The sequence below is a fragment of the Leptosomus discolor genome, chromosome 2 (genome assembly GCF_034619465.1).
Source record: "Leptosomus discolor isolate bLepDis1 chromosome 2, bLepDis1.hap2, whole genome shotgun sequence".
NCBI classification, from domain to species: domain Eukaryota; kingdom Metazoa; phylum Chordata; class Aves; order Leptosomiformes; family Leptosomidae; genus Leptosomus; species Leptosomus discolor.
This window is the reverse complement of record NC_141392.1, coordinates 93,216,610-93,239,249: the sequence shown is the minus strand read 5'-3', so window position 1 is coordinate 93,239,249 and position 22,640 is coordinate 93,216,610. Positions and strand designations below refer to the sequence as shown.

Below are 22,640 nucleotides of genomic sequence, written 5' to 3'. Positions count from 1 at the left end.
TCCGCTGTGCTGAGGGAGTGTCACAGCAGTTATCTGCACCCAGCAGCGAGCCTTATCCAGAATGCAACCTCTGTCAAGAATACGGGGCCTTACCAGAGGCCTTTAGCTAGCAACCGATTGCCAAAGATCTTTGGTAACCAGGGAAACTACTAAACTCTGTTTAGTTTTGACGGTGGGTGTCAGCAGTATGGTAGTGCTTCCGCTACAAGCTGAAGGCAAAATGCGTTTGGTTCTGCTTAAAGGCTTTTGATGGAGTTTTGCTATATGTGCTTGTCTGCCGAAGGGAAGCTTTGACACTTTGGCATTCAGCTTCATAAAGGCCTATTAACTCTCACACGCTTTCCGAGAGAAGAAGGCTGCGTGCTACTTTTGTAAGAAATATGTGTTGTTGTAATTAAGGCGTTGGAGCTCAGTCTAAAATATGTTGCCATGCCTTAAACTGATGTGTAGCGTTGGCTTTCAAGAAAAAAAAATCAACTAGTAGGCTAGACAACTGCTTCTCTTTCTCGGGAAGAAATGCATGTTTCTTTAGTATCATTGGACTGGACACACGTGTCACAGCCTTTTATAACAACGCTGTATGGTTGAATTCTCCTGTTTTGGTAAAAAAAAAGGTCAAGGCTATGCATCTCTCTTTAGAGATGAAATTCTATTTCTGTTATGTTAAAAATCAGTGAAGACATAATTTCAGTTTGCTAAACAGCCTAAAATGATCCCTGGGAGACAGCTCCTTTCTCCTGTGGTAAATGCAACCATTAGTATTTGGTGTGATTCTTCAGCCAGCCAATCCACCCTGAAAATCTGAACCGCAGGGATCTGTGCTCTGGTGGTTGGAAGGCCGAGCTCTGCTGTAGAACGCCTGGCTCCTACTTCAGTCTCTCTCACAAGTCTGCGCTTGTGGTACAGTTTCAAACATGATCTTTCGCTGTTGCACCACTCCTGTGAGAGAGATCTTTAATTGCCTAGAGATGAGGTGCTGACACTCGGGTATTAAGCAAGTTACCAGCTTTTCCCAGCACGTTTATGGCTGCTGGTGCGTCCGCGTGCCCATGTGTGCGACACAGCAACAGGTTGGTGGAAGGGGAAGCCTCAGAAAGGCGCTGCAGGAATGGCAACCGGCAGAGTTGGGGCAGTCAGACCTGTTTCCCACTGGCCTTGGCCCACAGGAAGCTGAAGGAAGGGCTGCCGCAGCGCCCCGAGCTCGGGTCGGTGGAACAGACGCCCTGCAGCGCCAGGGGGGATGTCCATCCTCACCTGTGGTGCCCCCGCCTTGGCAGGTGCTTTTTAGCAACAATATCTGAACCAACGCTGCTGTTGCCAAACAGCACTCTGTCAGCGAGCCCAACCGTTAACCTAACCCTGCCAAGTCCACCACTAAACCCTGACCCTAAAAATGCATGTGCCAAGTTGTCTGTCAGTTGCCGCGCTAAAAGGAAGCCATTCCCAGTGGAACTTTTGGGTTTAAATTTGTGTGCTCAAGATGAGGCCTTTGTGATCAGGGTAGGCAAAATTGTTTCCACGACTGCTAAGGAGGATAAGTTAATAAGCAGCGTTAACAATTTCTCTTGCAGGTATGCTGGAATTCTCCTTGGGATCACAAATTCTTTTGCTACTATCCCAGGAATGGTGGGGCCAGTTATTGCCAAGAACCTCACTCGTGATGTAAGTCTGCTTGCTGGTTTTGCAGTGGTTATGTTGTTATTCCCGTTGAGGGGAAATTCTGTCTTCTCAAGTCTGCAGTCAGTAAATGAAATCTGGGTTACACACGCATGTTGTACAGTTCCATTGCTGTGAATGACTGAATTCCTAGCCTTTGTTCTTCTGGTTCCGATCAGGTAAAAGCGAAGACCTGTGTAGGACCTGAAAACTTTGTGACTCACCCCATATATTCTCTAGGAATAAAATGAATATGTTTTTATTGCAGTAAAACTATTAAAATGCCAACTGAGGGAGACAATTGTGGTACTATTTTAGCAAATTAAGGCGAGTTTTTACTTGTTTTCTTAAAAGCAGTCTCTCACGTGAGGTCTTGAGTTGTAACATCAGCATTTGTCAGATGAGTGAGAAACGAGATTCAAATGTGTGGGTTTGACAGTGCATCCCTTTGGATGAACATTGCAGGGCTGGGACATTCTAAGCTGTGTTACTTTCACAAGACACCTAACTTGAACAGTGCTGGATTTCACTTCCGAGGTGCTTTAGTCAAAGGGTGATTTGGAGTAGGAAAAGGGAGCCAGGAGTTCTTTGATTGGTTTGTTTTTTTTCCTAAACCAATGGTATGAATTATTCTAAAATCTTTTAAGAAAGGAAGATGGGAGGAGTAAGTTTATTGATACAGTTGAATTTTTGGAGTTGGTGATCACCCCAATGATTTCCTTAATAATAACAACATGAAAATATTCATGAATACACGAATCCAACCAAGTCAGTTCTTCCAGACATCTTTGCAAGTGGAACTTTTTTGTTTGTTTGTTTGGGTTGAGTTTTTTCCCCCCATCCTAATTCGTTGTGCTGGTATTGTTGTTCCAGTAGTCATCTGGAACTAAAAAAAATAAAAAAGGATTAAAAAAAGGCCTTTGACAACTACATATATTTCTTCTTTATTAGAAAAGGAAAGAAGAAAAAAAAAAAAAAACCACAAACCCAAACCAAAGAAACCACAGTTCTTTGCTACCCATGTCTTGAGGCCTTTCTTGAATACCAGAGTTCAGAGGATTCCTCTTGAAATCTGAGTGAAGGTAGCTACCGTGTTTGGGCTAAAAAGCTTATGATTCTGGAATATCCACGTAATAGTCATTAATAGCTTTACTGTGTAGGGCAGAGCCCTTCAGCTCTTGGATCACCTGGCTGGAAAGCAAGGTAGTGAGTGTTTCCTCTTACAGTGACACCCTCTGTGAGTTTGTGTAGCCTTCGTGCAAACGTGAGCTTTGATACAAAGGTTCTGCATCTCAGATGATCGACTGATGCAGGCAGTCTAACGCACTTCTGATGGGACGATCTGTGTGAGCTGTGTTATTAAACTGAAGGTGACTCTGCTGATGATTTGATCTTTTCTGTTTATAGTGCTTTTGTGTTGCTATGAAATCCTGCTGAATAGCATTTGCATTTAAATAGGCAAGGCACGTAGTGTTGGTTTTAAAATTACTTTTTCTTCAGTGTGGAGCTGCAAATTGACTGCATCTTTTTTTTTCTTTCTCCCTTTTGACAGAATACTGTGGGAGAATGGCAGACTGTTTTCTATATTGCTGCTTCTATTAACCTGTTTGGAGCCATTTTCTTTGCATTATTTGCAAGTGGAGAAGTTCAGGACTGGGCAGTCAGTGGGTATCACTTGCACAGAAACTGAAGGAGATGTTGAAATACCTAAGCTGTGCTGAACCCCAGTGTGCTAGAACGGTGTGACCAGAAAAGTGCCTTCCCTACGGATGCCTAGGAGTCTTCAGAGCTTTTCAGTTAAACTATTTTATATATCTTAAACTGACCTGAGTCACCCACCCCCTGTTTTCACAGCCAATGGTGGGATTCCAGCGTCTCTTGTCTTCATCATCCACACAACGGAGGCATGTGGGCAGGCTGGGCTGCCTCCCTGCCTCTGGCCCTGGCCACACGGGACACACTGGCGTGTTTCTGGCAGCGGGTCAACAAGGTGAAGCTGGAGAAATAGGTGCTGGAGTGGGTGGCCCCGAGGCACAGGAACCTGCACTGCTCCGGCAGTACCCGTCAGGGATCTGCATCAGGTGACAGAGCTGCCCCACAGCTTGTCTCGCAGCATGGCAGTAAAGCGGGTAGCCACAGCGGCGCAGAGGGGCAGCATGGCATGGATCAGGTCCAGCCCCTCGGCCACGCTGCCAGCTCGCCCTGGGCACAGGAGAGGAGCCAGCGCACGCACAGAGCCAAGAGGGCCAGGCTGGAGCAGAGGCAGCACGGACAGGCTGCCGGGTGGGGGGAAGGCCATCCCCTCCCTTCTCTTGGGCTTCAGCTCCGGTGAGGTGGTGAGAGCATCTGCTTTCCACAGCATGCTCACTGTGGCCACAAACTCCAGCATGGGACCCTCCAGGAAACCCTCCTCTTCCCCGGGGGGCTCAGAGATGGGGTCTTGTGGCTTCTTGCCCTCAAGTTTGCCCTTCCTTCCTGGGCAGGATCTTCATCTGGCCTTTCTGCTTCTTGCTGGCTTTAAACTCTGCAGGCGGAGGGGTGTGGGTTATGGGTTGAGGGTTATGGCATGCACGGCAAGGCACCCTCACAACCAGGGGTGCTCTCCATGGGGTTTCAGGGTGCAGCTATGGGGTCCCCTCCCCAACACACCCCTCCACCCCCCCCAGGACTCATGACGTAGAGACCCCAGCTTTGACGGACATGCTTACTGGCAGCAGGGAGGGATTGGGGGTGTTGTGTGTGGCCCCCCTGCACCCTGGGGCCCCCCAACCCCCCCAGACTGTGGGGGCTGCCCCCCTCCGATGTAATTATTTAGATTTCTTTTGTATCTTTAAGCCCTGGCGGGGGGACACACACACAGACAGGGGCACAGCAGTCCCCCCAAATCGAGAGAGGAGCCCAAACAGCACCGGGCCAGCCCCTCCCCTCTGGGTTTTTTATAGGATTGGGGGGGGGTGGCAGTGGCAGATATGGAGCCTGCCCCACCCCACTCTCGACACTAACAGTCTCATGGCTCTTTGTAGCAGGGCGGGGATGAGGCACTTTCTTTTATTGTATTATGATTTTTTTTTAAATTATTATCAAACTTTGAAGGCTAAAAGGTATTTAGATGGTTCCTCCGCTGAGATGAGCCTGGAACGATTCCCTCCCCCCACCCTCCCCTGAGGTAAAAATCTCTTCCCTGAGGTAAAATCTACTTTTCCTGAAGTAAAATCCCCTTCCCTAAGGTAAAAAATACTCTTTCCTGCAGTAAAACCCTCCTCTGTGAGGTAAAATTTACCTTTTCTGAGGTAAAAAATCCCTCTCCCTGAGGTAAAACTCTGGTCCATTAGGTAAAATCCCCCTCCCCGAGGTAAATACCCCCCTTTTTTTGAGGTAGAACTGTCTTTCTTGAGGTAAAACGCCCCTCTGTGAGGTAAAATTTACCTTTGCTGAGGTAAAATCCCCTTTTCTGAGGTAAAAACCCCTTCACTGAGGTAAAAAAATACTATTTCCTCTGGTAAAAACATCCTCTGTAAGGTAAATGACCTTTTCTGGGGTAAAAAAATCCTTTTTCCTGATGTACAATCCCCCTCTGTGAGGTACATATGTTTTGGGATTTTTTTTTTCCCCCAGGGAAAACCCTCCTTTTTTAAGAAAAAACCCTCCATTATTTTGTGGACACCCCCACCCCACCGCACCCCCCCATGTAAATACTTCTTTTCCTGAGGTAAAACTCTCCTTTGAGAAGGTAAAATCCTTCCTAATTTTTTTTTTTTTTTTTTTTTTTTTTTTTTTGGAGGTAAACGGCTCCTTTTTTTTGGAGGAAAAAACCCTCCTTTTTTCTGAGGACAAACCTTCCTTTGACATAAATATTCCACTTCCTGAGGAAAAGTTTTTTGAGGACACACTCCACTACCCCGCCCCCGCGAGGTAAATAACTCTTTTCCTGAGGTAGAAGTCCTTTTTTTGAGGAAAACCCTCTCTTTCTTTTTTTTTTTTAATGAGGCAAACCCTCCCTTTTTTGAGGTAAACCCCGCTAACGGGGGTGGGGGTAACGGGACACAGGAACCGGCGGAGCTCGCAGAGGGTCTGGGGGCCTGCGGGCAGAGGGGTGGTGCTTGTTGGTGGGCGTGGCCTTCGCGGTGGGGTGTGACCTGTGGGCGTGGTCTGAGGCGGGGCTTACGGCGTCGGTCAGCAGCTCCCGGGCGCTGGCTGCAGGGGTGTCTTCGCCCTCCAGGCCGCAGCCCGGCGCCCGCCTCATCGCGGGGCCCAGCGCCTGCAGCTCGGCCTGGGGGGGACGACGACACGACACACAGCAAGGAATTGGGGTTACCCCCGCCCTGACTCTCACACCCCGCTGTCCCGTGGGGGACCCAGGCCTTTGTCGTCCCCCCCCACCCCGTTTCCCAGCCTTCCATCTTGATCTCAAGGGAGGTGCAGACAGGGCTAAGAGGCTGGTGTTGAAGGTCACAGTCCCATCCGAGTTGAGGGGTATGTTCATGCCCACCAAGTGCTGGGCGTGTGTGTGTGGGGGGGGTGAACTCAGGTGTCTGGGCAGCGTCACCGCTTGGGGTGGAGTGGTGGTGGGGGTCATGGGGGGTCTGGGCGCCTGTGTTCTCCCAGCTGGGAGGGGGTGATGGTGGCAGACCTGGCAGCAGGGTTGTACTCAGACCAGGTGGTGGGGGCCCAGGATGGACTAGTTGTGTGCCCAGTAGTCAAAATTGTCCATGATCACGGCCACAAAGAGGTTGATGATCTGGGGTGGGGAGGTGGGAGCTCCCCCAAGGGCTCCTGCTATGGGGCAGCACTGTTGCTGTTGCTAGGGGCTGAGTGGTGTTTCGGGGGCCCACCAGGGAGGCAGGCTGTGGCACTGTGAGGCCGTGGCACCGTGAGGTAGTGGTGCTGTGGGCAGTGGCACTGTGGGGCTCACCAGGAAGGCTGAGAGAATGAAGAAGCTGATGAAGTAGGTGATGGGGAAGTTGCTGCTGCAGGTCAACTGCAGGTGTCTGACTCAGGGTCACAGTGCTTGCCCAGCAGTCTGACCAGCATGATCTCCTGCCAGGCCTCCCCCATGGCACACCTGTGCCCCACACGCCCAGCACGACGTTATGGGGCCCCTGCAGAACCCCCCAAACCCCTGGTGTGGTCTCCTGCCAGGCCTCCCCTATAGATGTGGTACAGATGCTCTATAGAGAAACCCTGCAGGAACTCGGAGGACCCTATAGGAACCCCACAGGGAGCTCTGGATGCCATAGGGACTCTGTGGGAATGCCACACACCCATGTAGAGACCCCATAGGGATTCTATTGGAACCATGTAGTGACCCATATACCCCAAGGGGGTTCTGTAAGAACTCCACAGGGACCCAGTAAAGACCCTGAAGAGATTCCCCAGATCCCATAAGGAGCCTGCAGGGACCCCAGAGGCTCCCACCTGGATCCCATAGGAAGCCCAGAGACCACCCCCAAGATGCCATAGGGCCCCCTCCGGCCCCACCTGCAGAGCAGCAGCATGGCCTGGGAGAAGGTCTGGAAGTTGTTGCTGTTGATATGGGTCCCGTCTTGCAGTGCCACCTTCCCGAAGGTCTGGGGAGGAAGGGATGGGGGGGCGGGGGGGTTGGGGGCTGTGAGACCTCCTCGCAGCCCCTTGCACCGGGGGGGGGGGGGGGGGGCAGGCGATGAGTGGTGATGGTGCAGCTCTTGCACGAGGCCCCTCATCTACATGCCGATGATGGTGTAGATGAAGAAGATGCAGAATATTTTTTGGAGAGAGTTAACTCCAGGGGAAATTGAAGTCAGAAGTGCATAGGCACATGGCTTTCTTTTGTTAACAACTGCTCTCTGTATTTCAGTGTGAAGTGGGTCTTTGGCCACTGGTGAGCTCCCTTGTTAAGACAGGGTGTCCTCTGTTCACATATGTGGGTTAATGATGTCCACATTTGCTGAAATGGAAAACCTGGCATGTGCACAAGTTTGAGGACTGGCTGTTCCTCAGGTATTAGTTTCATGTATGCAGGGCTTGCCGCAACATCTTGTACTTGTTGAACAGTTCTTGTTCTAGAAGGCTTTTTAACATGAAAAGAAATCATAGCTACAAGTAATTATTTGTTTTGTTAAGACACAAAGGCTAAATAATCTGCTGTAAATAACATGGGCAGATAGGATGCAGACATCATGCCATCTGCTTTCTAACTCCACCGAGGCATTTGTTACAAGGCTCAAGGTTTGGTTTTCATGTGAAGACAAAGTGAGCTTAGACCCTTACAGGTTCTGTGGTCTTGCTAAGGGCAAGAGGATGGGAAAGGCAAAACCAGAGGAACCTGCCTTTAACATGGATGTGTGCTTGCTTTTCCTTGGCTGTGCAGTAAAGAATTGCACTTCGTCCTCCTGCAATCCTTACTATGACCAGGCAAGCAGGGAGGGTAGGATGCATGGTGAAGTTGGCCTGACTTGTTGCACATACCAAGGGTCTTTGTGTTTCCTGTTTCAATGTGAGTCTTTCTTTTTTTTTTCCCTACTGCAGAACACAGGTCTGGTGATCAGCAATTTTCCCTAATGTAATTTTCCTCGGATGTGTACCATTCTGTCTCGTACCAGACAACTGTTATCTTCCTTTCCTATTCTAGCTTTCATTTTGTGTGGTACTTGGACTGCCCAGTTTCTTTATTTTTCTTTATTTCTGCCTGGAAGATGAGAACAAGAGGGAAGATGGGAAGACGTTTTACGCTAGGAGACACTAAAAGCTGTCACCACCCAATCTTTGATGGCCTCAGTGCTGCTGGAAAGTTTGCAATGGTGCAGCAGTGGCTATGCTAAATGGCTTTCCTTAGTCTGCCCCTTTGCTGGCCGTTGCAAGCACAGATGGGGCTTCCTAGTTGAGTATTGGGCTTGCATTTTGGTAAGTAACAATCTGCACTTGCTGTCATTTTAGACGCTTGGGGTTTATCAGCTTTGATGCCCGCACCTCACAGGTTGTGCTCCCCCACCCACTGACATCTCAAGACCCCATTTAGTGGATGCAGGAGGAACCTGTTCTCCCCTAGGAGCTGCCATTTCCACCAGAGAGGTGCTCTCTGTGCTTCCCCACAAACTGTGGCCTGTGCTGCTTGGAGTCCTTCCAGGTGTTTGTTTCCATCTCTTGCCATGGCTCCACGGGGCTAGTGAGAAGTAAAATGTGTCCTTCCCCTCTTCTGCTGAAAGTTAGTGGTGGCCAGAACAGTCAGCTGGAAGATGGGAGACTTGCTCTGCGATTGCTATTACAAAAAAGGCAGAGAAAAATGATTGATTCTTGATCTATTGTTTCAATGACAGGGATGCTTTAGGGAAACAAAATTATGCTTTTGTCTCTTTTATTTCTAAACTGCCGTGTAGGCTTAACCCTGCATGTGTGACTCTGAGGGAGGAGACAGATGTGGATTCCCACCAGAGGCTCCCTGACTCACCATCGTGTAGTCACCATACACAGCGCCTGGGCCTTGACCTCTGTACCAAGGAGCACAGTAGTGGCAAATGTTCTAGCCTGAAAGCTGGAGGCTGCAAGTTCTTCACCTCTTCGCAGACTTAAGTCTAGGTATTTTGGCAGCATGTGATGTCTCCTTGGGGTGCTCAGCTGTGACCAGAGGCTCACACACATCGTTGTCCTCAGCTTCCCAATCTGTGTCCCTGCAGAGCCAGTGCCTCCCTACTGCGGGAGCAGGTCTGAGAGCAACCACGAGCAGGCTATAAATGGCTCCCTGGGAGGAGCATGGTTCAGCAAAGGCCAATGTTGCGATGCAGATGGGAGGCGGTTGAAGCGAAGGGTGAAGGCGTTCATGTCTAGCATCAGCTGCAGCTCTCAGCACAAGCCCCAGGAGGCGTATTTTCAGGCACCGCTGGGGACCGATAAGCACATGCTGCTGTTCCAAGTGACTTAGTGCTTGATGCGGTTAACTGAAGAGCAGGCACCGAGCCAGGTGGGAAATGAGCTCACTCTGTGCCTTACGGGGCAGCAAGAAGAGAGGGGAGCTGACGACAGGCTCATGACTAGCCTTCTCCGTTGCAGTTTTACATGCCGTAACTTGGAAATTGCCGTGTATGACCAGGTGGTGGCTTGTGTCACAAGTGTACGCGTTTTTTTGGGAGTCACAAGTGGACAGGCTGCTGTGGCTGGTGCTGCTGAGCTGGCTGCTTCAGCGAGGTTTGGTTCTTGTCCCACTGCACCTCGCGGGACTTTGGCCAGGTAGCCTCGGGCTGGCTTGGTCACACTGCCCCGGAGCAGGGCTGGCTGACAGTGGTGGGCGTCAGGCAGGAGCTGGGAGCAGCTATACCAGATGCAGAGCGGTCACGTCACACCCCGTGACCTCAGCTCTCCTCAGCTGTGCCACAAGTGTAGAAATCCCAGGGATTCCTGCCCAGAAATGAGTCGCAGGAATTACCCTTGTGTGAGGAAGTGACTGTGGCAGGGCAGAGCAGAGTCGCTCTGCTCTCGTTCGCAGTTGCTCTTTCCTTTCCCTGGTCTTTGTGCACACACGTACATCCCCTCCTTGTCCAAGAATTACAGTACTGCCATCCATGAAAGCACTTTAGCAGCAGACTACATAATGCTAGTTATTATCACTAGAAATAACAGTCAAGTAGGAGCAAACCTATAATTACACTTAAATTCATCTACTCTTTTTTTTTTTTTTTTTTTTTTTTTTAATTCTCTGGGAAAGGGTATTTTAAGGGTTTGTTTTACAGAGACAACTCTTAACACTAAACAAGCCTACCTCTCTTTCTCCAACATAGCCATGTCCTGTTAGCAGAGCCACAGACCAGCTTCTAAAACTAAATATTTGCTAAATATTTAGTAATAATAGCTAAATACATAATAATAAATTATATGATATAAAAATATTTTACATAAATAAATAATAACTATTTAGTCTTTTTGGGGGGGGTTCACTCTGTTTGCTAAGAAATTAACTTAGAATCCAGCTTCAAAACAGGAACTGCAGGTTTTTAAGAAGTCTGGCAACCGCAATAATTAAAATAAGAGACAGCAGGCACCTTGTTAATTTATGTATGTATATATACGTTATACATATATACACACATAATATATACATGTATGTGTGTTTGTATAGATATATAAACACATGTATACGAAAGGAAAAAAAAGGGAGTTTTGCTTAATACCCAGGTGGCTGCAGATAAGCAGAATCTGAAGCTTTCTTTTAAGTTTCAGCCTACTTGCAATAAAACCCCTCTGGGAGGGGACTGTTGCCTTGCCTTTCCATCGTTGTGCGGGTTTGGAGTCAGCTGCCTCGCCAGCCAGCTGGCTGCGCTGAGCCCTGCAGAACGGGGACCTGGGGTGGGGAAATGGGCTCCGCTGTGGCTCTTCCCCTTTGTGTTAAATAATCTGGATTTTACTGGGCTGAAAGGGAAAAAGTGGCTGTGACTGCTGCTGGCAGAGCAGGCAGGGTCCCGAGTTAGGGGTGAGCTGGCTCTGGTTATTTCCAGTGACTACGTAACACAAAAAAATAGCATATTAACCCATGGACTTGTGTTTGTGCTGGGCCTGAGCTAGCAGATGCTCCTGCAGAGGGACAACCAGGTGACTGGGCTGCTTTGCTCGGGAGAGCCAGGAGAAAGCCCTAGCGAGGTACATCAGCACACCAAGGGCAAGCCTACTGCTACAGCATCCTTGAAAGCATGCTTTTGGCCCATGAGGGGTGTTTCACCGATGAAAGCTTAGATACCTCAAGTTTGTTTGTTTGTAAAGAAGAAATAAACAAAACCTGCACAATTCAGAGCTGTTAAGCGTGGGCACAGCTCCTTGTCAGCCACCCCTCGTGCACCCCACTGCTGCCCCACTCTCCTCCCACCCACAAGCTGGAGACTGCCCATAGGGGATTCGCACTCCGTGTTTCCTCAGTACTTCACCCAGCAGTTTTCGAGGAAGATACATGCTTAACTGTCACTTTACCAGTGCAGAGAAGCTAGCAGGTTTGAATTATGTTGTGTAAATATTTGAAACATAAAGGATTAAAGAATTATTGATAGGCAGCCAGAGAAAGTAACTCAATTTAAAAAAAAAAAAAAAAGCAGGCAATGATGTAATTGATTATAATGCAGAAATAATCTGAAGGGACTAGAGGATCCAGAAAAGGCTAAAAAAACCACAGCTTCTGTGTTTTGGAAACCAACATGGTTTTGTCATCTATGAGGTTTTTCTTCAGCTCTTTTGCACCCTGGGTGCTCTCTTCTTCCTCCTAAAGTGAAGCAGTTTCAGTCTTCTTCTTGATAAGCAGTAGGAACATTACAGGAGAGATGATAATTTGGCCCAATGTTATTTTCCATAGTCACAATTTATTCCTCTGTTTAGCTTATAGTTTGGCTATTGTTTAAGATTTGCAATTTCAGAAGGCTAAATTCCTAGGCAGAAAGTATTATTTGGTGCAATCAAACGATATGAAGAATTTGAGGACTTGAAAATAATAATCGTAAACTTAAAGGTGTTAACACTGTCAGGAATTTACAATTTGCACTGAAAAGCGAGAGAGAAAAAATTCTTGTAAAAAGAGGCTTTGGGTGGAGCAGCCACTTTGAGCAGGACCTCAGAGAAGCACAAACCTTAGAGCAACTGGGAAAAAAGCAGACTGGCTGATGAGCAAAGGAAGATCCATTTTAGATCCAGGAGCAAACAGAAAAACTGAGGCTTGTGAGAAGTCGAGTTAGACCTCGCAAAGGATGTCAAACAGCTCATGAGGACTGTTTTGCACCCACCTGCGTAAAGGTAGGCAAGGGAAAGGAACCGCGCTGTTTTGAAGGCAGCACAGAGCAAAACTCATCCTGGGTCGCCCAAAACGTGGGCAAAATTAGTCACCTCGACCCACGCACACTGCTGGCCAGCAGCCAGGGCGCATTTCCACACAGGCCCTGGCTCTCTTGAGCAGAGTCCTTTCCCTGTGCAGTCCCTCACATGCCCACCCTCCATGGCCAGCCATGGCACAGCAGCCAGGCAGCAGCGCGGGTCGGGAAAAACAAACCAGCTTGGCCAGTGCTGAAGTGGAGAGGCTTTAAAAATACAGTAAGGAAGGCTCCATCCTTGACAGCCAGTAAGGCTCCTATGCACCACCGCTTCAGGGAGCAGCAAAAATGAATGTTACATGTCTGGAGTTGTCCTTTACAGAGCCAAAACAGGGCGCTGCTGGGGAGGCAGGGAGCTCATCACCTCTCTCATAGCCTCCTCTGCCACGCCCCCCCCCCAGCCCCCTCTAGGCACTACATAAACATTTAACTAAAGTAAGTTAAAACCAGGTGAGTTGTACTTGTGATCCAGACTGAATTTGCGCTCTTCTTAAACAGACATTGACTCATTTAGCATCAATGAGGAAAAGGGATACCCCTCTACAGTACAAAGTTTAATTTGTTTCTGCATGCTTTTATCCTGACCAAATCTAAAACTGAAAATAGGCATTTGGAGAAATAATCAGTTGACTTCAAGAGCTGGTCAGTATCTTTCAACATACATTGAACCAGCTACAGTCAGAACATGAGTTAGTCTTTCATCCGCAACTTCAGTAAAACTAACTATGCCAGTTACTAGCCTTGTGTGAGCTGGTTCGAGACATAATTAAAATACCCTGGGCTAGTGGCCTAAGCAGAACCCATTTTATTCCAGCCTAAAACATTCACCTAGGGGAACAAAACTCAGCAAGAAGTTATTTAGCTACAGCCACAACTGTGCTACTCCATTTCCCTACGCAGACCAGGCTTTGTTGTATCACAGTTCCCAAATACCTCACTGCACACAGTTTTGGAATATTTCCGCACTAAAAGCCCTCCAGACTCCAAAAGCATGCATCATCAACTAGAAACAAAACTACGTTTCGATCTTCCAGCTCCCCACTGCCACCTTCAGCAATAAAACTCAAAATATTCAACAAATTTAATACTCCAGCCAGTTTTCTGCCTTCATAGCTAGCTACATCACCATGTCAGTATGCTTTCACGCTTCTGTATAAACATCACCAGCATTGCAGGACAGCATGGAAAGAGTCAAGGACAGCTGTAAAAGTTGCTTAAAGAAATAAGCAGTCAGAAGACAAATACAGTTCTCAACTATTAACATTTATTAAAAGTTTGACCAAAGTAGTTTTATTCCCAAATTTCGTTTACAAAAGTCTAACAATTTCTCCAGGTAGTCAAAGATTAATAAAAGATCCGAGATGGCATCGCGTTAGTGCATAGAAAGCAAAACCGGTCTACAATAGTAAAAAAAGAAAAAAACACACCCAGAATTTGTGTAAAATTTGTTTTAAATACTTGAAAGCAATTGCAAATATTGCAGGCAGAGCGTTCACAAGCGTCCATTTGTTTTTACTGAGTACAATGCAAGTCTGTTAGCTGCAATACTGCCTGGTCCTCTAGGCCTCAGCACTTCTCCCCTAAAGGCAGAACCACCTCAGCTACACCCAGCTGGGAAGCTGACCCTTGCGCCCCATCAGCTGGGCCACTTCAACAGGAAACACCCTCCCTCCCTCCCTCCCGGCCGCTTCTGCAGGTGCCGCTGCTCTTTGCGGTTTTTCTGAGCTACGCGCAGCGGGTCAGAAAAAAACGGCCTCTTGGAAGAGCTGCATCGCCTGCCTTCAGGTGCTGCCCTTGCGCTAGCGAGGATCACTTCTAACACCTACTGCTATTTCAAACCTTGTTTGGCCTCAAGGCTTCAGCTTGAATCAGCTGCTTCTTACAAGTTAATTTCCAAACTGTAATAGAGCAAGTACACCCAGCTGAAGACAACACCGTTCGGTGCACAGAGGAACTGCAGGCTGGGTATCACGTATCCAGGCCGTGGCCAGCCAAACCAAACATCCTGCACCTACGCAGGAATGCATAAGAAACCTAACAAACACAGAGCTGCACTGAAGACGCAGTTTGTGCCAAAGCTGTTTTTTTGTCATCCAAATTAGAACATCTCACTTCGCTGAACCAGTTTGACCAAAGTCTCTTGGAAAAAGAAGTCAGCGGTTTAACTGAAAAGCACGTTTAACTGAAAAGCACGCAAAGATTTGGCAAGAGGCTTCAGCTTTATTATGGCAACGGTACATCTGCCTCGGTTTTAAAGTTATATACTACCTGTTGCCTTGGGGATACTAACAAACCTTTAGCAGTAGAGTTTTAAGAGTCACGAGGAGATTCCTTTACTGAAGTCCAGTCTTCTACAGAGACCGAAGCACCCACTCTAGCCCTTGGCTTCCCCTGTACTCAGTACACCTGTACCTCTGAACACAGTGCATAATGCTCCAAGGTTTTACTGTAGTTAAGACACAGAAGGAGAGCAGAAAAGAAGAGATCCAACCAAAGCAAACAAAGAGCATGAAAATAGCAGTTCAGGATTACCCAAGCATATCCAAGCAATAGACATGAGTTCCTGCAGAGCAAGCACACGGCTGAAGAAGGAAAGGAAAACAAATGAGAGAGTATAGCCGTTACAGACAGAACAAACATACTGGTGTCACGGAGCAATAATCCTTCAAAGGTACTGAATTCTTTTTGAACTTGCATGGGGATGCTTTGGGGAAATGGTGTGAAAGGTTAGTAAAACAGCTGCATCATTATGCAAGCCAGATCTGATTATCCATTAACTGCTTGTCTCCATTTACCACTTCAAAGCAAGACTTTTATTCTGGAATCCCCATTTATTACAGCCAGTATTTCTTACAGCCCTGAATGTTTTATTTGGATTATTTGTCTAGTAATTAATAGTCATCTTTTGGACTAGTTACCAAATTCTGCTTCAACTGACTGATCCAAATCTTCAACCTCACTGCTAAGATAGCAAGCGTTCAGTCCTGCGTGTCCTTTGGTGCGGACACAGCAGTGGGCATTGATCACATCGCCCCGGGAAACACACCAGTACGCTCTCCAAGCAGACATCCTCGAGTCCAAAGTTCAAAAATTCAAAACCATCAAAGCAGGACACGTATAAACACCATCCTGGTGGAAGTCAATGGAAATACCTGCTGGTTTCTGTCCCAGCTTTGTTCCTGAAATAAGAACTAAGCAAGATGACAGCGGGTCATTCAGAGATTGCCTGACAAGCGTTAAAGCATCCTAAATAAAATTCTTTTTTTTTTTTTTTTTAAATTTAGCTATTGAATGTCTTACTATGTATTGGAAAACATTTAAATAGAAGTGTTTAATCTTGAAAGTCCTACATGACACTTAATCAGTTCCCCAGAGAAAAAATGTTTCTGCTAGCAATTAGAAAAATCCGTGTAACAAGACTTATGGGAAAACTCCAACACTATTTCTTTGTTTACGCTTTTTCAAGATTAAACGTGTTTTCTTTCACACCGTTTCTTCCCAATATAAAACTTTCTCGGTTTACTCATTGCATCACAGAACGCACCAAAATACCACTGCTGTTACCTGGTATTTGTGCTATCCAATCTACAAACCACCTTTAAAGAAGAAAGCACCACAGAATATTTTTTTTAAGGCTTAGATGAGTTAAAACTAAATCTGCAGCTGAATTTTGCTCTACTAATCAGAAACAAATCTGGGTTACTCACTTTGTGACTTCTGAACATACTCAAGTAACAATCACCCTTTCTGATCCCACCAGGACTGCATGTAGGTTTTCCTATAACCTTAACATTAATCCAAAGAACACAGAGACGTAGCATTGAACTTTTGTTTTAATGGTCTCAAATTCTGTGACAGATTTTTGGTCAAGTTTCCATTTTAAAAAATTTATTGATTTTAAAGACTAATAACTTAAACTGCCACGAAACAAATGGTCCACAAACATTCCTTTCCTTCTGAAGCTTTTACGATGCATTGTAATCATTAACCAGTCTTTTACTATTAAACTTAAATGGCCAATTGAGACAAACAGTTCTGAGACCGTTCTTCCACCACTGATTAAGACTGAGGTGGCAGCTGATGTACAGAATTTTCATTTAGCCTTCTGGGCCTTCTGGGCAGACTTTGTGACCTTGCCAGCTCCACCAGCCTTCTTGTCAACTGCCTTGATGACACCAACAGCAACCGTCTGTCTCATGTCACGCACAGCAAAACGACCTGAAAACAAAAACACGTTTTATGACTTTTGTCTAGGCCTGCGGCAACAGGCGACTTGGGCCAAGTGGGCAAACACCACTCTAGGAGAGCGAACTGTGTGAGACTGGGACAGAGATACACCATCACCTAGAGAGCACCCCTGTACCGCTGAGGTTTTGCTTCCACTTCTGAAGTCACAGCTTTTAGTAGCATCCTACAGAACACACACTACACCCCCATACTAGAAACTGAAGAGTGCCTTTTCCAGAGATAGCATTAACACAGTTTAGGAGATGCCTTACCGAGAGGAGGATAATCAGAGAAGCTCTCGACACACATGGGTTTGCCAGGGATCATATCAACGATGGCAGCATCTCCTGATTTCAGGAACTTGGGGCCATCCTCCAGCTTCTTGCCGGAACGACGATCAATCTTCTCTTTGAGCTCAGCAAATTTGCACGCAATGTGGGCAGTATGGCAATCCAGCACAGGCGCATAACCAGCACTGATTTGGCCGGGGTGGTTCAGGATAATAACCTAGAAAAGCAAGAAAGCCAAGTTAACACCAGGATAGCTTTGAATACTGACATGTCTCTCAAAGCCAGGGCTTTCATGCAACTTCTTCAAGCAAACACACCTCAGAACACAAGTCTCTATCACTTCATAGCTTAGCCCACTAGTAAGAAAGAGCAAAACTAGTATTTCACAACCCAGAGCTACATTTCAAACAGCTGCAAAACCCACCTGCGCAGTGAAGCCAGCAGCTTCCATTGGAGGATCGTTCTTGCTGTCACCAGCAACATTGCCACGGCGAACATCTTTCACAGACACGTTCTTAACATTGAAGCCAACGTTGTCACCAGGCAGAGCTTCACTCAGGGCCTCGTGGTGCATCTCAACAGATTTTACTTCAGTTGTAACGTTGACAGGGGCAAATGTAACCACCATGCCTGGCTTCAGAACACCAGTTTCCACACGGCCAACTGGTACAGTACCAATGCCTGCAAAAGAGAAGCAACGTTAGTAATTCCAGGAATATATGCTCTTACAGGAAAAAACACTTGAGACAAGTATTCTACGTTTTCCACTTGAAAAAAGAGCTCTCAGACAAACAACTGCATTTCTGTCATTAACTCCTTATGTTTCAATAATTATTCACATACAATTTTACTCAAGATCCTCTTAAGACCTTCTAAGAGCTTTTTGTGCCTTGGGGGTGTTGCACAGCTACGTCATTGATCAGCTCATGCTGGCACATGAGAAGCACTGTAGCAAACACGTACCGCCAATTTTGTAGACATCCTGAAGAGGCAGACGCAGAGGTTTGTCAGTTGGACGAGTAGGTGGCAGGATACAGTCCAAAGCTTCAAGGAGAGTGGTTCCACTGGCATTGCCATCCTTTCGGGTAACCTTCCATCCCTTGAACCAGGGCATCTGGAACAAAAACAAACCCAGGCATAAACTGTCTGACAATTCTAATGGCACAAGGCTAGAAAAGTCCGAGTGGCATCTCTTGGCATTATCTTGGTATACTATGGCAGAGTTAAGGATTTGCCAACTGCTGGTATTTTTGATCTTGGTACTTCCGAACATAGCTATTAAAAAATTGATCTCAATTATTCTCCTAGTTTCATTTCTTAATATAAACAAATGCCAAACCTACGTTAGAGCTAGGCTCCAACATGTTGTCTCCGTTCCAACCAGAAATTGGCACAAAAGCTACAGTGTCTGGGTTGTAGCCAATTTTCTTGATGTAAGTGCTGACTTCTTTGACAATTTCTTCATATCTCTTCTGGCTGTAAGGTGGCTCGGTGGAATCCATCTTGTTGACGCCAACAATCAGCTGTTTTACACCCAGGGTGTAGGCCAGAAGGGCGTGCTCACGGGTCTGCCCGTTCTTAGAAATACCAGCCTCGAACTCACCAACACCAGCAGCAACAATCAGGACAGCACAATCAGCCTTGAAAAGAGAGAAAAAAACACCCCTCATTATAATGTTTGCACATGTGTCAAGTTATTAGGGGAACTTCCCCTGCAACCAACCAAGAACAACCTGCCTGAAATCCTTAGTTCTATCTACATACCTGAGAAGTTCCAGTAATCATGTTCTTAATGAAGTCTCTGTGTCCAGGAGCATCAATGATGGTGACGTAGTATTTGCTTGTTTCAAACTTCCACAGGGAAATATCAATGGTAATACCACGCTCACGTTCAGCTTTCAGCTTGTCCAAGACCCAGGCGTATTTGAAGGAACCTTTCCCCATCTATGGATCAAGAAAAAAAAAAAAAAAACAACAAACAAGCCCCATTTGGGTTTTTTGCCTCTCTCCCCCTCTTTTTTTTTGAAGAACGATATATATTTGCATTTAGTTTAGAACAATCACACACTGGCTGAAGAGCAAAATCTAAGAATAGTAAGTGGTTTTCATACTGAAATGTTGCTGCTTGTAAAACAAGCAACAAGATATACTTGGCACTACTAGTGAGAGATGCCAACTGTCTTCTATTATTTAACCTGTTGACAGTTTAGACCTCTTGACAGCTTGTTAATTGCACTAACACATCTTTACTATAGATCTCTTGAGCTTAAGCCCTACTATCAAGTGTCCTCTACAAATTTAAGATCATATACTAATGCAATCCCTTTGATAACTGACATTTTAACTGCCACTCAGCCCAACATCTGCTACATTTCATTCTGAGACAAGCCTTATCAAGACCTACACTATTACTACACAGAAAAAAAAGGAAGAAGTGTAATCAGTAAGACCTTCTACAGGTTCAAACACCAAAATCCATAACCTTTCTCATTTTTAGAACTAAACCTTATCAGAGCACCTTCTTCATTTTTATCCTCAATTGCATGTATGCAAAGACTGAAGCCAGGAGCTCCACTTAAATTATGATTCCAGACACAATTATGCAGATGTAGCCTTAGCTACCTCTCTTCTCCCTCGTTCTACGCTTCACAACTTCAGCTTCACCAACTAACATAATGGCGGATTCCACGCTTCAGCACTTGTTCAACTAGGGGGACAACGGCAACCGAACTGCCGCCCTGTGGCCGCAGAACACTTAGCCGCCTGATCAGCTACCGGGACGGTTGCAACCAAACCGCCTCCCTGTGGCCACAAAACAGTTTTGCAGCTAAATTATCTTTTTTTTTTTCTTCATTCCTGCACCCCGAAATATTGCTGGACGTCGCAGGCCGACGCACCTCAGCAGCCTCCTTCTCGAACTTCTCGATGGTCCTCTTGTCGATACCACCGCATTTGTAGATGAGGTGGCCGGTGGTGGTGGACTTGCCAGAATCGACGTGGCCGATGACGACGATGTTGATGTGGGTCTTCTCCTTTCCCATTTCGGATGTTAGTCGAGTTCTTTCTTTCGGCAAAAGAGAATCGACACCTGGAAGTTTCCCAGAAAAATCCCAGTTACGCCCCTGGTGCCAAGGCCCTCCCCAGAGCCGCGGCGGGGACCCGGCCGAGGGGGCAGCCAGCCGCCTGCGGGGCGGCCCGGCCCGGCCAGGCCCGCCCGGGATGGCGCCCCGGCCCCGCCCCACCCCGCCGGGGGAGGGGAGGGGCGAATCTGGCGGGCGCCGGCCGGGGGCCCCCACGGAGCGCCCCTCACGTCGCCCCCTCCCCGCGCCGCCGCTGGGCTCGAGTTACCCCCGGCGGCCGGGGCGCGGGGCGGCGGCCCGGCGGGCAGCGCGGAGGGCGGGGCCGGCCCGCTCCTTTGTGTGACTCACCCCGCCCGGGCCGCCGCGTCCTCCATTTTGTGGAGCTCGCGGCACGCAGGAAAGGAGAGCGGCCATTTTTTTACTCGTGCCCCGTCCCCCTCCCCTCCCCCATCGCGGCCCAGACGGCAACCAACAGGCCCCGACGGCCCCCTCCACCCCTCACCGCGCGGCCCGGCGCGACGGCCCCACCGCCACCCACTCGGCAGCGAGGAGGCGGCTGAGCCCCTCCTGCCCCACGCCGGCACGGTCACGCCGCTGACCAGGACCAGCCCGGGGCGGGGGGGGGGGGGCGGGACACCCGGGGACGGGACGACGACGACACGGACACCGACGAAGACATTGCATCGTCATCTCCCCGGCGTGCACTCTCCCGCCTGCCCCACTCCCGCTCCCCCCCCCCCCTTCTTCCCCGTCGCCCCCATCCCCATCCCCCAGCGCAGCGCTCCGCTGTGGCGGCCACGCCCGGGCCCGGCTCTCACCAGGCCCCCAGGGTGCACAGGCCGCCGGCCCGGCCCCTCCCCCGGCCCGGCCTGCCCCTCGCGGTCGCCCCTCACCTGCACGGCCGCGTCAAACCCGTAGCGAAAAAGACCGACAGCGTGAACGCCACCCCTTATATACCCTGTGCAGGGGCGGGGCCTAAGGGACACGTCACCACTCCCGGCGGCCCCGCGGCCCCGCCCACGCAGCCCCGCCCGGGCAGCGGCGCGGCCAAAGGGCTCTTCCCGCCCCCGCCGCGGGGCTGCCGCCTCCCTGCGGCCGGGGCCGGGACCAGGACCGGAACGGCTCCGGCCTCGCGGGGCCTTTCCCGCTGCCGCCTGTACGGGGAACGGGCCGCTGACTCCTCCGTCCCTCGGGGCCCGCGGTGCGCAGCAGTAGAGGCGCCGGGGAAGGGGAGAGATGTCCCCTTCCGGTGGAGGGACCGGCAGCGGCCGCGGCGAACCGACGGGAGTAGGCCTCCTTCTCCGCGGTGGAGCGGAGCCGCAGGAAGCGGCGGCCCCGAACGCTCGGCCCGGGCAGGCGGCTGCCGTGGCCCCCCCCCCCCGCGCGCGCGGACAGGCGCCACGGCGGGCCTGGGGTGCGGGTACAGGAGGGCGTCACACGTTGCGTCGTGGCCGGGTCCGGGGGGTGCAGCAGCTAAAGAAAGTCCCTGGGGAATAGCCCCAGGCAGGTTAATTGTGGCTTTTATTAGGGACACAAAAGAACTCCGTCACTGAGATGAGAAACCTCCGGTTCGCCTGCGTTTGGCCCTTGCTCAGGAATGGAATGCAAGATCACACCCCCCACCCCCTAACCCATGGTGCAAGTCTCCCAGAAACAGAGGTGGGGAAGGAGGGGGAGAGCAAGAATTTCAGGAAGCTTATTACTCCAGGATGAGAAACAGCATCGCTTGGCTCTTTTTTTTTTTTTTTTTTTTTTTTTTTTAAGAGAAAAAAAAAAAGCTTTTTCTTTCTTGTGGCATCAGAGAACAAAAGTTGACTCGGCTCAGAAAAGTTTGGCACAAAAAACCAAATCGAGACGGACACACCTTCAGCAAAGATGCATCTCATGTGCAAACATTAAAGAGAATCACTTAAGTGCTTTGGATATGTGACTCCTGCGTGAGAAACCCAAACTGCAAGAAGTGCCCCCCTAGTGCCCCCATCCTGTATTTTCACATGACAAAACTGGCAGCCCTAGCAAATTATTTTTGAAATCGTGGCAATGAGGAGTTTTACAAAACAGCTCACAACATCAGAAATAAAAGCCCTCGTAATTCCAGTGGATTGTTCTCTCATTTACTCACTCCTAACGGATGTCAGAAAATCCATTAAATATTCAACATCTCGTGTACCTATTCAAGTGATATTAAGCTGAGGAACTGAACAGAGATCCGTGTGTGTTCTTTTATAATGATCTGCAAAGGTAACAAAGCTACGGGCTCTGTTTTCTTCAGATTTGTCACATGCCTGTGTTAAACCAGTTACTTACAGATACGCAACAATAATCCCACTGATTTGTTGGTATGCTCTTCAGATTGCAGTTGTAGAGCGTGGAAACAGCTTCTTGTTCAAAACCAAAAAAGAACAACAGAAAGCCCACCTCTTACATCTACACTTTCACTTGACTCAAAGTTTCTCTAGGTGAGATAAATCTAGCATCAAATTCACTGCAGTAAAGAGTTGTAAACTTGGTATCTCATGGATTGTTACGGAATTGAAGTGTTTCCCCAATATCTGGTATTTTTCCACATGCAAAAT

At 48.4% G+C, this 22,640-nt stretch overlaps 1 protein-coding gene across 1 annotated transcript; it reads right to left on the bottom strand.

Moving 5' to 3' along the window:
- Window positions 1-16,282: 16,282 nt before the first annotated feature.
- EEF1A1 (eukaryotic translation elongation factor 1 alpha 1) lies at window positions 16,283-21,002 on the bottom strand. The gene is made up of 8 exons (XM_086482489.1): window positions 20,958-21,002; window positions 19,882-20,072; window positions 18,749-18,928; window positions 18,328-18,624; window positions 17,948-18,098; window positions 17,409-17,665; window positions 16,967-17,201; window positions 16,283-16,685 (listed from the first exon to the last, which is right to left on the bottom strand). The coding sequence occupies exons 2-8, from the start codon at window positions 20,023-20,025 to the stop codon at window positions 16,561-16,563; spliced, it is 1,389 nt and encodes a 462-aa protein (XP_086338615.1). The 5' UTR covers window positions 20,026-20,072; window positions 20,958-21,002; the 3' UTR covers window positions 16,283-16,560.
- Window positions 21,003-22,640: the final 1,638 nt, after the last annotated feature.